A 14061-nucleotide genomic window follows, 5' to 3' on the forward strand; every position below is an offset into this window, starting at 1 on the left:
CATATATTTGAAGAAAAAATTACATTCGGCCTCCAGGTTCAGGTGCTGCAGGCCTCCAGGTGGCCTCTGGACAGGTATAAAATCCAAATTTCTTATTTGAACAGTTAGAGGTAAGTTTATAAAACAACATAATCTTCTTTTACAATATTATTTACATATTTGAAGAAAAAATTACAATCTGCCTCCAGGTTCAGGTTCTGCAGGCCTCCAGGTGGCCTCATGACAGGTAAAAAATTAAAATTTCTTATTTGAACAGTTAGAGGTAAGTTTATAAAACAACATAAGCTTCTTTTTATATATTATTTATATATTTGAGGAAAAAATTACAATCCGCCTCAAGGTTCAGGTGCTGCAGGCCTCCAGTTGGCCTCTGGACAGATAAAAAATCCAAATTTCTTATGTAAACAGTTAGAGGTAAGTTTATAAAACAACATAAGCTTCTTTTAATATATTTTTTATATATCAGAAGAAAAAATTACAATCGGCCTCCAGGTTCAGGTGCTGCACGCCAAGTGGTCTCTGGACAGCTAAAAAAATCAAAAAAATCTTATTTGAACAGTTAAAGGTCAAGTTTACATAAAAAACAAAATGAGCTTATTTTTAGATGCTTTAAAGATATTTGAAGAATAATTTACAATTAGCCTCCAGGTTTAGGTGATGCAGGCCTCGAGGTGTACTCTGGACAGGTAAAATATCAATATTTCTTATTTCAACAGATGGCAGTAAACTTATAAAAAAAATTAGCTTATATGTTATTTATATATTTGAAGACAATATTACAAATGGCCTCCAAAATAATATTATAATAAGTATAATTTTAAATTACAATTGGCCTCCAGGCTCAGGAGCTTCGGGCTTTGAACAATTTAAACCTTTGAAGTCTCAATGTGTAGGACCTAATAATATTATATGTGGGCGTTATCCTCTTAAAATTTTTTTTTCAATTTTGAAAATTTTGCTATCCCCAGACTAAACTTTAAAACCTGGCAGCGGCACTTTTTACAATTAGGTTTGGTTAGATTATAGGCTAGGGGGCTGAGTACCCATGGCTAGGCAGGTCAGAAGGCCGAGAGCCGTGGCCAGGTTCTATTGTACTCAAAATTTTAAATTGAAGAAAAATAAATCCTAAGAGGATACCTAATACCTAAATATTTAATTTCAGATAATCTAGGATGGGGTGCAAATTTTTTTTTACATAATTTTCATATAAACATTTACTGGCAGTTTAGACTACTTAACAAGATCTGAAATAATGGACACATCGTTAATAGATTCACCTTCTAGGCAAGTAGTTTTTAATATATAAGAAGAAGCTTATGTTGTTTTATAAACTTACCTCTAACTGTTCAAATAAGAAATTTTGATTTTTTACCTGTCCAGAGGCCACCTGGAGGCCTGCAGCACCTGAACCTCGGGGCGGATTGTAATTTTTTCTTCAAATATATAAATGATATATAAAAAGAAGATTATGTTGTTTTATAAACTTACCTCTAACTGTTCAAATAAGAAATTTGGATTTTATACCTGTCCAGAGGCCACCTGTAGGCCTGCAACAACTGAACCTGGAGGCCGATTGTAATTTTTTCTTCTAATATATAAATGATATATTAAAATACGCTTATGTTGTTTTATAAACTTACCTCTAACTGTTTAAATAAGAAATTTTGATTTTTTACCTGTCCATAAGCCACCTGGAGGCCTGCAGCACCTGAACCTGGAGGCCGAATGTAAGTTTTTCTTCAAATATATTAATAATATATATTAAGAAGCTTATGTTGTTTTATAAACTTACCTCTAACTGTTCAAATAAGAAATTTTGATTTTTTACCTGTCCAGAGGCCACCTGGAGGCCTGCAGCACCTGAACCTGGAGGCCGAATGTAATTTTTTCTTCAAATATATGAATGATATATATAAAGAAGCTGATGTTGTTTTATAAACTTACCTCTAACTGTTCAAATAAGAAATTTGGATTTATACCTGTCCAGAGGCCACCTGGAGGCCTGCAGCACCTGAACCTGGAGGCCGATTGTAATTTTTTCTTCAAATATATAAATAATATATAAAAAGAAGCTTATGTTGTTTTATAAACTCACCTCTAACTGTTCAAATAAGAATTTTTTATTTTTTTACCTGTCCAGAGACCACCTGGAGGCCTGGAGCTCCGGAACCTGGAGGCCTATCCAAAAAATCTTAAATCTGGGGGAAATTCATCATATAAGAATGATTTTATCCCTAATAACCTATCCTCTCAGTCCAAAGATAAAGCCAATAATCACCGTTTACGCAAATGTGTCAGAACTTCCCCCCCCCCCCCTTAATGCACAATCACATACCCAAATTTGAGACACAAAAATACCCCGGTTGAAGAGTACTATAAATGGTTGAAACGTTTAGAGACTCAATGAACCAAGCTATTAAAATTCAATAAAAGTTCCCAAAGCTGTTAGCCAAAGAATAAGAAAACATTTTTATAAAACTTTTAGGACTAGTGTTTTAAACTGCCCAATGTCTTACCTTTTTTGGGACCGCCAAACAATAATCTCCCAAAGTTTACTGTGTGTAATGTTTCACATGAATTTTTTTTAGAAGTGGAAGCTAAGAAAAAACGGTTATCTCCAGAGCAGGAACCAGAACCAAGCTGTTCAACCAGCATAATTGATAGTAAGAGCTCATCATCACTGCAACAAGAACAGCCAAACAACCCTCTGGTTGACGTTGACATTGGGGAACTGCTAAAGAAATCTGCTAGAGAACAATTTGAGTTGCTGAGGATTAGAGAGGAGAGATTAAGAATGCAGGAGGAAAGATTAAAGACCCTGGAACAAATGGCAATGTTAAGAGATCTTGCTGGACTTGATGAGGATTCTGATGAAACTAAACAAGATGGACCTACACCTATAAATATAAATATAATGGATTTAGAAAGTATAAAGGCTAAAGAGTTACCAATGGCAAAACCAGTGAGATATGATGTCTGTAATCCTATGATGGGAAGTTATCAAAAAAGTTCTATACATAAACAACATTTACAGGAAAATGTTCATTCACATACTGCAAGTACAAGTTCAGATGTTATGCAGCAGTCAGCAAGTTATATCCGATCTGGCATGTATGGCGGTCATAGTTCAGAGAGCATTAGTGTTTGGGAGCAAAGTCATAAACCGTCAGGCACGCAAAGAGGTCATAGTTCAGAGGGCATTAGCGTTTGGGAGCAAAGTTGTAAAGCTTCTGGCACGCACAAAGGTCATAGTTCAGAGGGCATTAGTGTTTGGGAGCAAAGTCATGAAGCTTCTGGCACGCAAAGAGGTCATAGTTCAGAGGGCATTAGCGTTTGGGAGCAAAGTAGTAAAGCTTCTGGCACACATAGAGGTCATTCTTCAGTGTATGAGCGTTCAATTGATCTTAAAATAAAAAGAGATAACTCAATTGAGTACAATTCGCAAAGAGGTCACAGATTAGATTATGCTGATCAGGGGGATCATTGTTCTGGTTATGAATGGCAAAGAGACTCAAAAATACAAAGAGATTGTACAGCTGACCATGACACCCAAAGAGCTCACAACTCAGAGTATTATAATGAAAGAGATCAACACTTTGATTATAATATTGATCAAGATCAATATTATTACAAAGAAAGACGCCCATCTTATAGCAACGAAGGCAAAATTAAAATTGAAAATAATGTTAAAAATGCTAAAGCCAACATTGAAAGAAAAATGCATAGTATGGAAAGAGGCAATTCTTCCAATTACGAGCAAGGAAATAGTCGTAGTGTCTTTAGGAAATATGCACCAGACAACTGGGCAAATAAAGTTAATGTTTGGGATAATGACCAACTTCAAAAAGTATATTCTTCATGGGCAGATAAGGGCTCAGAACATTCATCAGAATTGCAAAGATATTCTTCATTTAATGAGAACATGCAAAGAGCACATTCATCTAATGAGTACATGCAAAGAGCACATTCATCTGATTATAAATTTCAAAGAGACCATTCATCTGAATATAAAATGCAAAGAGACCATTCATCTGAATATGAATTACAAAGAGACCATTCATCTGATTATAAAATGCAAAGAGCCACTTCTTCAGAATATAACAAGAACAGACCACATGCCACAGAGGAAGAAAGTGAAGTAGTTTTTGTTAAATTTGGAAGAGAACCACCTGCAGAAAGAACTCAAAGTGATAGACACCATCATGATAGATCAAGAGACATTGATTATTCTGGTCAAAGAGCTCAGTTTGATGCTAGAAAGAATTATGGTTATTCTAAAAAATGAGGTAATTTGACTTTTAAGCAAACAAGGATGAAAATATTTAATAATTGCGTAACTAAAATTAAGAAAAAAATCCTTTACTGTTGTGTTAAGCGACTCAGAATGCATATAAATTCAAGTTTCTATGTTTAATAAGCAGACCTTAATTACATATGAATTATATTGTTTTTTAATATGCCTTTAACTTTTTTTCAGGATGCACGCTTACAGTTGAATTTATACAATCAGATTTATTAGGTATACAAGTGATATGAAAACTTTAATGATTCATCCTTCACACCTCCATTGAACACGAGTTTGAAAACAGTGAAATATCCTGGGTTAGGTCTTGGTCAGAGATAAGAGACAAGGATTTAGGCGTGTGATTTTTCTAAGCCGCGTGCTAAATATCTACCTTGTAGGCAATTTTATGTCAACAATTTCCTTTTGGAGATTAAACTTTTAATTAGTATTAACTTTAAAATGATTAAAGTTCAAAATAATTTAGCTTAGTACAAAATTTTAGTATAGATGTAACCATTGAACCAACAACTGAGTTAATTGGAAAAAATATTCCATAAAAGATTTTTTATTCAAGTACACTTTAAAGTTTTAAAAACAGGTTTTTCACTGTATCTCAAAATAAAAAAATCTACTCACTTTTAAAATGCTAAAAGGTTTTATAGTAACAAAACATTAAGATCTTCGATTATTTTACTGTTTTCAAACTCATGTTCTAGGAAGAAGTGCCCAGTAATATATTTATGTAAGATTGAATGTAAGAATTATTATTATTTACTTTATGCTTAAAATTTTTGAAAATATATTTTGTTATTTTTTAATTTTCAATATTTTTGTGAAAATAAAAGTGCATGTTTACACGGCCAACCCAACCCTTTGATGGCACAACCTTTGTCTTGAGTCCTAACTGTATGGTAATAAGAATTGTCTGTTTTACGCCAAGACAATGACCCTACTAGTAATTTAGGCTACTTTTCCATCAGATTCTACATCCAACAGACAAATAAGAGAAATAAGCGCCATCCTGATATGTTAGTCTTGTTATTTTATTATCTATTGTTAGTTTGACATTCACGAGGCCTTTGATAGTCAGTTGATATTCAACAAAAGAGAGCATTACTGATAAGCACAGACATTTTTAAAAAAATAAGAGAAGGGCAGGGTCAGCAAAAACAGGGTGATCTTTCAGTATTGGTTGATTCGAAGGCATTCTGGTAATATTCTGTTTTTACAAATTTGTTTTTAGTACACTTTCATGAATATTGTCATTCTTATTTTAGAGACAATTCGGCGTTTTCCCACAAAATGCCATGTAGAGCATAGAATACCCCCTCCTTATTATTCAAATAATTTTAAGATAGGAATGGGAAAGGTAAATTTTCATTAGTTATTGCCCCCTCGCAGGGGTTAGGCATCGGAAAGAAACCTTTAATTTATTAAAACGTAAGGAAGTGGGGTTTAAGTGCTCGGCAGGTGCTTTGAGAGAAAGCACAGAAAATTAGGGATCTAAAGGGATAAGACATTGGCCGATAAAGTGATGTACATCCTCAATGATTATTAACAAAATTATCCCTTCTGTAGATTACAATGAGAACTTAATAAACCAACTAATCCTAATTTAATTAAACTCCCCAAAGTTGTTAAGCGAACGAATAAGAAAACATTATAAAACTTTTTTGGACTAGTGCAAAATACAGCCCAATGTCCCCTCCCTCCTTGAGCCAGGGACCCTGACAGATAATTTTGTTGTCATCTTAAAAGAATTAAATTTCCCACATTCATTAAGAGTGGGCACAAAATCAATAAAACTTTTCCCTTTCATTAAAAACTTTTTGAATCCTGTTTTTGTAGAGTGAAATTTTTACATTTGTATAAAAATAACTCATATTCTCAAGCAGGGATTTTTAGGGATAACATGCCCCTGAAGTGAATTAAAATTATTTGTAAAAAAATTTAAATTCTTCAAATTTCTTAATCAACTAATCTTAATTTTAAACAATCATAATAACATGCATAAAAACGAACTAATAAAATCAGATAGGACAAATAAACAATTTGACACTTGTAGTATAATATACATTTATTAGTTTAAACAAATGATTTCTGGAATACATGATACTTTTTAAGGATATACTGACAGTTTCAGGACTTGATTATAGAGATACTTAATTGGTACCTTGTTGCTTTATATTAGGGCGTACATAAATAATTTTTTCTGTCATCTTATCTCTTACGGTCTCTGTTTGTGAAGCAGTATAAAGTGTCGCCAAAAAATGACCTCATACAATAAAACGACCAATGAAAGGCCAGTATACACTATAATTGACCAATGTTAAGATTTATGCTGGACTCTCACTGGTCATTTTATTGTATAACGTTAATTGGAGGCACTTTATGCTGTTTCCGTTTATTCATAAAGCAATTTTTGTCGAGTTTCGGACATATACCTAGTACTCATATTTGTATAATTTTAATGAATGTTTTACTTTTAGCTCCTACTACTTTAGTTCGATTGTATTTTTTTCAATTCCAACAATAAATATAGAATTATTATAGATCCATAAAGCTCTTTTATTACTATTTGTTTAAAAGTTAGTACAGGGTGTCAAAAATAAAATAAAACTTTAAAATAGTTGTTTGTCGTTGGTTTTAGTATACAATTATAGGTAATACTAAAGACGAAAAAATGTTACCTACTGCTGCTATGTCTGGCATGTGACACTGATGGTAAGAATAGGGGGAATTTCTTATCCCATAAACAGGCACAACTCATTAGCTTGCACAGTAAGGACTTCCAAACAAAGTTCGCACAACCTGAGAGTTTAATGTTACTTAATAATGTTACCAAATATCCCATTCGGCGTTAGAACTATCACATCCCATTACAAGCGGAATTTGTTCCCTAGATGATCACTTGAAACTGAAGGAGAATCCCTTTCCAACTGGATTAGGTAAATTATTGCTACAGCATTGTTTAGTTTTTAGACACTCTGTGTGCAAATATTACTGGATTATGTAACTTTTTTTGAGCACCCTGTATAAATATATATACAATATATTCTTATTTGAATATTTTACAAATCCTAGCTGCATTGTAAAGTTTTTGGTTTTACTATTTCAGGACCCTGTAAATATATTTTGTGTGTGTGTGTACATATGCTTTGGCGTGCGGAGGGTTTTGACAAAAGGATGCAATTGAAGCATGACCTCCCTTAAAAGGGGTTCATTTTTACTAACTCAAAAGTAAAAAAAATGTGTCCCTGAATTTGTCAATTGAGGCGCGAAGCGAGTATTTTTTTTTCGCACAACACCTCTAGATTTAAGGGGTGTATGGTTTTTTTCCCTTTTTACCCCCCGTTGGCTGTATTAGGAGAGTGATGCCCTTTAAAAGAGAGGTGTATGGTTTTTTTCCCTTTTTACACTGACATGTGACACTGATCGTAAGATAAGGGGGAATGTCTTATCCCATAAACAGGCGCAACTCATTAGCTTGCACAGTTAGTACTTCCAAACAAAGTTCGCACAACCTGAGAGTTTGATGTTACACAACACCTCTAGATTTAAGGGGTGTATGGTTTTTTTTCCCCTTTTTACCCCCCGTTGGCTGTATTAGGAGAGTGATACCCTTTAAAAGAGGGGTGTATGAGGTGGGTTGACACCTAGTGGGGTAGATACACCTCCCCCCTAGTATTAGTGTATAAGTGGGGTGTAACTGTAGAGGGGTTTATGAGGGTGTAAACACCCCTACACACACCCCAATTTGCACGCCTGTGTGTGTGTGTATGTATTTGTGAGGAAAATATTACTGCATTGTTACACTTTTAGTTTTATTGAAAATAAATCCTGGGCCATTGAAAGAAAACTTTTATTATTGGTGCAGCAAGTCAGGAATAGGTTAATATGAAATTAAATAAAGCTGATAACATCATTATTTATCGAAGCACAGAAATACCAAAACAATATCAAATACTTGTTTTTTGTTGGGTGGAAGGGGGGGGGGAATTTTTTTTACTGGGGTTTAATGTTAAGGGAAATTAACTTAAAATTTACCCCCAGGGAAATAACATTTGAGAGGTAGGGTGTAAGGTCACGCACCTTATATAGCAACAGTAGGTACCATTTTCAATGTTTTTAGTGTTATTAAGTTGAGATCCACTTTAAAGTATCATAGGAACCCATATAATTTCTGGTTCAAAGCCTTTAAGGTAAATTTCGAAAATCAAAATTATATCACGATAAAATTGGACAGAAAAACGGACCTACCAAAGTATAAAAAATCTTTGCTTTATAACACAGTCGAGGTAATTTCGGACGGCCAGAACTATATAATTCTAGAGTAGCTGCGCTTCGAATAATAAAGTAAAACGTGCATATTATCAGATAAAAATAATTATTTATACTAATTTGCAAACAATTATACATACGTATAATATCATACATTTCAAATATAAATACATATTATATTTCCTGTTTCTCTCTTCCTCTCTCTCTCTCTTCCTCTCCCTCTCCCCCCCCCTCTCTCTCTTTCTCTTTCTCTATCTCTCTATCTCCCTCTCTTTCTCTCTCTCTCTACACACACACCCCCTTCTCTCCCTTTTCCTTTTCTCTCACTCAATTTCCCTGCTTTATATTCCCCATTCCCTCCAATTTCTCTGAAACACACACACACATATTACGATATACGCTCATGACACTTTCACTTACGACGCATGCGCAATCTTGACGGAGTAAACCTCCGTCACATCGGCGTATATACATTTTGTAGATTTTTATTTTAGGAATTTTGATTTTTAAAAAAGTGATCTATTTCCTTAAAAATAAAATAAAATGATTATTTTTTAATAACCTACAATAATAAAATATTTTTTACCACCCCATTATTTATAAAAGAATAACAAATGTTGTGAAGTTGCTAGCAGAAAGAAAATATAAAATGTTAACATGACAACAACTCAATTTATTGCTTAATAAAAACTAATTAAACCAGTCTGACTGCTATTTTAATTTCAATTATTAATGCCTAAAATTGTGAAATGCAGTGATAAAATTTAAAGAAAAATACACGAAAATAAAATCATTTTATTAGTTAAAAATAAAAGTGAGAGTGATTTCAATTTAAGAGCAAACGCGCTCTCAGAGAAATTTTAGTCCGTCCTTTTTTTGGCTCCGTTGAACAGCCGGCTTTTTCACGGCTGCCTGACTTTCGCGGTGTCCAATGCCTCACAACAAGAGGTGTGAATGTACCTAGGTGTTGAAGGTTCGAGCTTCTGCAGTTGAGATTAAATATTGAAAAATATTCTTGGGTTCAGTCGCTGAAAAGACACACACATGAAAAGGTAGAAAATTATTTTAAATCTTTAATTTACAACATACTTTATCAAATGGTATATTACATCTTTTTACCAAGGTAAATAAATCCAATGATTACAATGTTCATAAAAGCCAACAAATCGGAAAAACGAACAAAGAGAGTTATTTAGTTTGACAGCTTTTTAAAAATTGAAATGACGAATATTAAAAAAATTAAATGGGAATCTTTTTATGAGATTTTTAAGTTTGAGAAACTAAAAATAATGGAAACAGTATTTGTTATCAGAATTATATGGTAATTTAGGTTTATTTTTGTTTTTTGATTAAATAAAGGAGTCTCTAAAGTGATAAGACAATGGACGATAATAGTTAGATAAACACCTCTAATTAAGAAAAACGTTTACTCTACAATGGAACTAATGAAAGCGTCTCAATCATCTAGGGGCTGAAAGTAAAATAGCCTCAACCATCCTGGGACCTATATGAAGCGTCCATAAAAAAACTTTTAAGTAGTTATAAAAAACTTGAGCTACAGACAATAAAAACCTTACTACTTTATATATTATTTATTATATATATAAACTAGGGTTGGGCCGGATAGTTTTTTGGCCGGATACCGGATATCCGACCGATTTCAAATGCCGGATATCCGGTAGCCGGCCGGATATCCGGCCAACGCCGGATATCCGGCAAACTACCGGATATCCGGCCGGATAACCGGCCAAATTACTGGCATCTTATTATATAAAACTGGTGGCTACGCCCTTAGAGTCCTCTAGGGGCACAAGAGGGGGGGGGAGTGGAATTTGATAACCATTTTTTTTATTTCAGATTTAAGAAAGAAAGAAAATTTAGGGGGGGCTAACGCCCCTTATTTTTATATTTAGTTGAAAAAATAAATAAAAATATTTTTTTTTTTTGGGGGGGGGTTATTTTTTTTCTAGGGGCGATTTCTCTTGGTAGAGTTGTGGTACCCTCCCCAAAAATAGTTATAAACCTTCCCAGAGCCTATAAAAAGCTACCCTGTAAAGGAGAACCTGATCGGTTTAGCGGTTTGCGAGATCCTTCAGTACAGACAAACAGATACACATCCTGTTACTTTATCATAAGGATTCAGGTTAAAACTTATAAAATATGTAACTATTAAATGATCTTTCTTCTAAGCAATTAAACTAATAAACTATTACTACCCTCAATCTGTAATATTAACCCCTGTTGGAGGATGGGTGGGGAGGTGGCATTGAACACATGCCCCCCCCCCCCCTGTGCATTTTTTCTGTGTATAAAAGGTATAGGGCTAGAACTAAATGACTTTCGAAATATGGGTATAGCACATAACTGAGAGTTGGAATTTTTTGAATACTTCCTTCCTGGCGGGCACAGGATGCCAGCAAACCTGGCAAGGTCATTCAAGTAAAAAGTAAAATATTTTTTTACTTAAACAAAACATTTCATGTTATCAAAAACTTAAATATTCTATAGTCGTACATCCTCATATGAAATATAGGTGTTCAAGTCGTTTTCAGGTTCCAGGTATAGTCCTGCAAGTCCTGAACCTCCAGGTCTCCAGAAATCTTTAAACGGTTCCTGTGACAGCAATTTTTGACTTAGAGACTTCAAATTTTAAATTTAGGCTTTTTATATGTCTTCATGACATATTACAATTTCATAAAATCCGTTGCTGTTTACCTGTCGACCGCCAGTTTGAGGCTGGCAGCTGCCAAGTACTGCTGCCCCTGCCAAAATTTATGTTTTGAGATTTCTAATATAAAATTTACATAAAGATAAACATATTCAGAAAAAATTGTTCTTATAGCTTCAATAATAAGAAAATTACAGCCATTTATAATTAAAAAAGCAGAAATTTTTGTTGTAAAATATAAAATATTATATTGCCGGATATCCGGCCGGATAGTTTCAATATCTGGTATCCGGCCGGATATTGAAAATGGGCGGATATCCGGCCGGATATCTGGCCTCACCGGATATCCGGCCCAACCCTAATATAAACACAGTTTATTTCTTTAACTTTTTATTGATGGAAGACAATTGTTTCACTATTAAAAAGATCATCAGTTCCAATGTATAAAATAAGAGTTAAAAAAATATATGTCCTTGCATTTTTAATCCTTTTAATAGACTAAGTCAGAAGTCTAAATAATAAGAAAGAAGTATGTGTTAGAAAATTGTACCCCCTGCAGGTTTTTTTTCACAGCTCGTATCCTACATGGGCTTGGGGGGACTAGCATCTTTATATAAAAAGGGGGTGGTGTTTAAAGGGAATCTTTAAAGAGAAAAAAAATAGGTCATATTTTATCATTTGCAGTTACAATTTAAAACATTTATATAACAAAAAATACTGCTTTGAATATGGTTCACGTCATGCACTTTGAAAGAAGGAATTTGTCTCTATGTGGGCATTTGATGAAGATTTCATTTCTGGTGTTTAAAGTTTGCATGTTAGATATGAAAGCTTTCATTATTTCGAAGCTATATGTTAAACAAAGGTTGCATTTTTTTGGAAGATTGATTGCAAGGGTTTGCTACTTTTTCAATTGACCAATCAATTTTATAGTTTGTGTTTTTCTGTCTTTGTGTTTTGATGAAATCAGATAGCTTTGTGCAAGCTGTGTCTCTTGAGAAAGAGGATTTGTGCCTACTATATCTTTGCTTGAAAGTTGCAGAGGTTAGGCCAATAGATTGATGTTGGCTGTGGTCTGAATCTAGTGTCACAGTAGCTTTATATAATAGGATTATTGCCTAAAAATTTAGACACTTCTATATTTAAAACATTTAGTCCCAAAATGTTTAGGCCAATGAATATGAGAACGTGCTTATAATGGGGACCTGTGTGATATATAATCCAATATTTCCTTCTGGTTAATTATACACATATGTGATTCATAGGTTTTTTTTCAATTTAGGAAAAATTATTGCAGAAGAAAAACAAGATTTTAAACAGTATTTCATAATGAAAATTAACATTTGTCATTAGACATTTTATAATTTAAAAAATCATTCATTACAAAAAACATAACTATTGTAAAGAATAATCCAGTGATCTTGAGGGATAAGACAATGGGGATTGATAGATTTACATCCCACCCAATGATGATACAACAAAATTAAACCTTATGTAAACTGAAATTATCGGTTAGAAACTTTGAACACTTATAATTTTGAACCAACCAATCAAAAATCAATAAGAGTACCCAAAACTTTAAGTACTAGTGTATTTTAAATCCAAAGTCTCCTGGAAATGATTACAAGCAGCGGTAATCCGAATTTTTTTTCTTACAAAAATATCAGCAATACATATGAAATAGGAACCGAACGGACTTTTTGTCTTAAGCAGCTTTATAGAGCAGCTTTGCTAGTGCTATTTATGATTGATTAATATAGGCTGTGGTATTTTTTGATAGCAAATCATTACCTAATAAGTTTAACATATTTACACCTATTTTTTTAACACAAAAAAAAACTTTGACTTAGTAAAAGTACAGTTTTAAAATGCAAAAGTAAAATAATTTTTGAGGGTTTTATTTTTTTTCAGGCCAGATTCTCTTGGATGGGTTGAAGAACCCACTCCCCCCCACCAAAAAAAAAATAGATATAAACCTTTAATGTACCTATAAGAAGCTAAACGGTAAAGACGAACAAAATCGGTCGTGCGGTTAGCGGGATCTTAAGCTACATTCACACACACACACACAGATAAACATCCTTTTACTTGTATATATATAATTATAGAGCTTCTTTGCTACCCACATTAATAACTTATAGAGCCTAGCAAAGGTATGTGAAATTTGGGTAAATTAATGGACCAACAGAAAACCACAATAAACCAGGATTCTTAAGGTATAAGACAATGGATGATGATAAATTGAATTATATCCTCAATGATATTTAGGTTAATGGGTGAAAAGTTTGGACAATGCTAGTTTGACCAAGCTAATCAATCATACCCAATTATGATAAGCAAAATTACCCCTTATGTAGATTGAAATTATTAGACAATACTAGTTTGAAACAACTAATCAATATTTAATGGAAGTCCCCAAAGTTTTTAAGCTAACGAATTAATGGATGTAATAATAAAACTTTGGGTACCAATGTAATTTATAATCCAATAGCCCCCCCTCCCCTCTCTGCAATAAACCCATTAATTATTTTGTAATGCCATAGACATATTCTGATAATTTCTGACAGTGTTATTTAAATGGATATAGAATACATGGATATTGTGTGACAGATTCTTACATTTACAGATACAATGTTTATTCCAGCTGGCTAATATAACGATACTCCACACCCTATCCTCCTATTGGAGGAAAGAACTAGCCAATAAATGAGGACCAATGTAGCAACCTAAATTGATTACAAAATTTCCCCTGTCATGATATCCACGTATTATATATTCATTGATAATTATAATGTATAGGGATAGGTAAATGCATGAGTATTCTGTA

General features: G+C 33.4%; 2 protein-coding genes across 5 annotated transcripts in view; both read left to right on the plus strand.

The window, feature by feature from the left end:
- Positions 1-5103, plus strand: part of LOC145305811 (uncharacterized) — a 29507-nt gene extending 24404 nt beyond the window's left edge. For all 3 annotated transcript variants that reach the window (XM_080147635.1, XM_080147637.1, XM_080147636.1), the window contains exons 25-26: positions 2589-4286; positions 4478-5103. In XM_080147635.1, the coding sequence (XP_080003761.1) occupies positions 2589-4285 (1697 nt within the window). In that variant the 3' untranslated portion in view covers position 4286; positions 4478-5103. The remainder of the gene's footprint in view (positions 1-2588; positions 4287-4477) is intronic.
- Positions 5104-9210: 4107 nt separating this feature from the next.
- Positions 9211-14061, plus strand: part of LOC145306122 (furin-1-like) — a 114557-nt gene continuing 109706 nt past the window's right edge. For both annotated transcript variants that reach the window (XM_080148075.1, XM_080148076.1), the window contains exon 1: positions 9211-9618. The gene's annotated coding sequence lies outside the window, so the exon portion shown is untranslated. The remainder of the gene's footprint in view (positions 9619-14061) is intronic.

This window comes from Acartia tonsa, chromosome 14, assembly GCF_053477335.1.
Source record: "Acartia tonsa isolate MP-2025a chromosome 14, ASM5347733v1, whole genome shotgun sequence".
NCBI classification, from domain to species: domain Eukaryota; kingdom Metazoa; phylum Arthropoda; class Copepoda; order Calanoida; family Acartiidae; genus Acartia; species Acartia tonsa.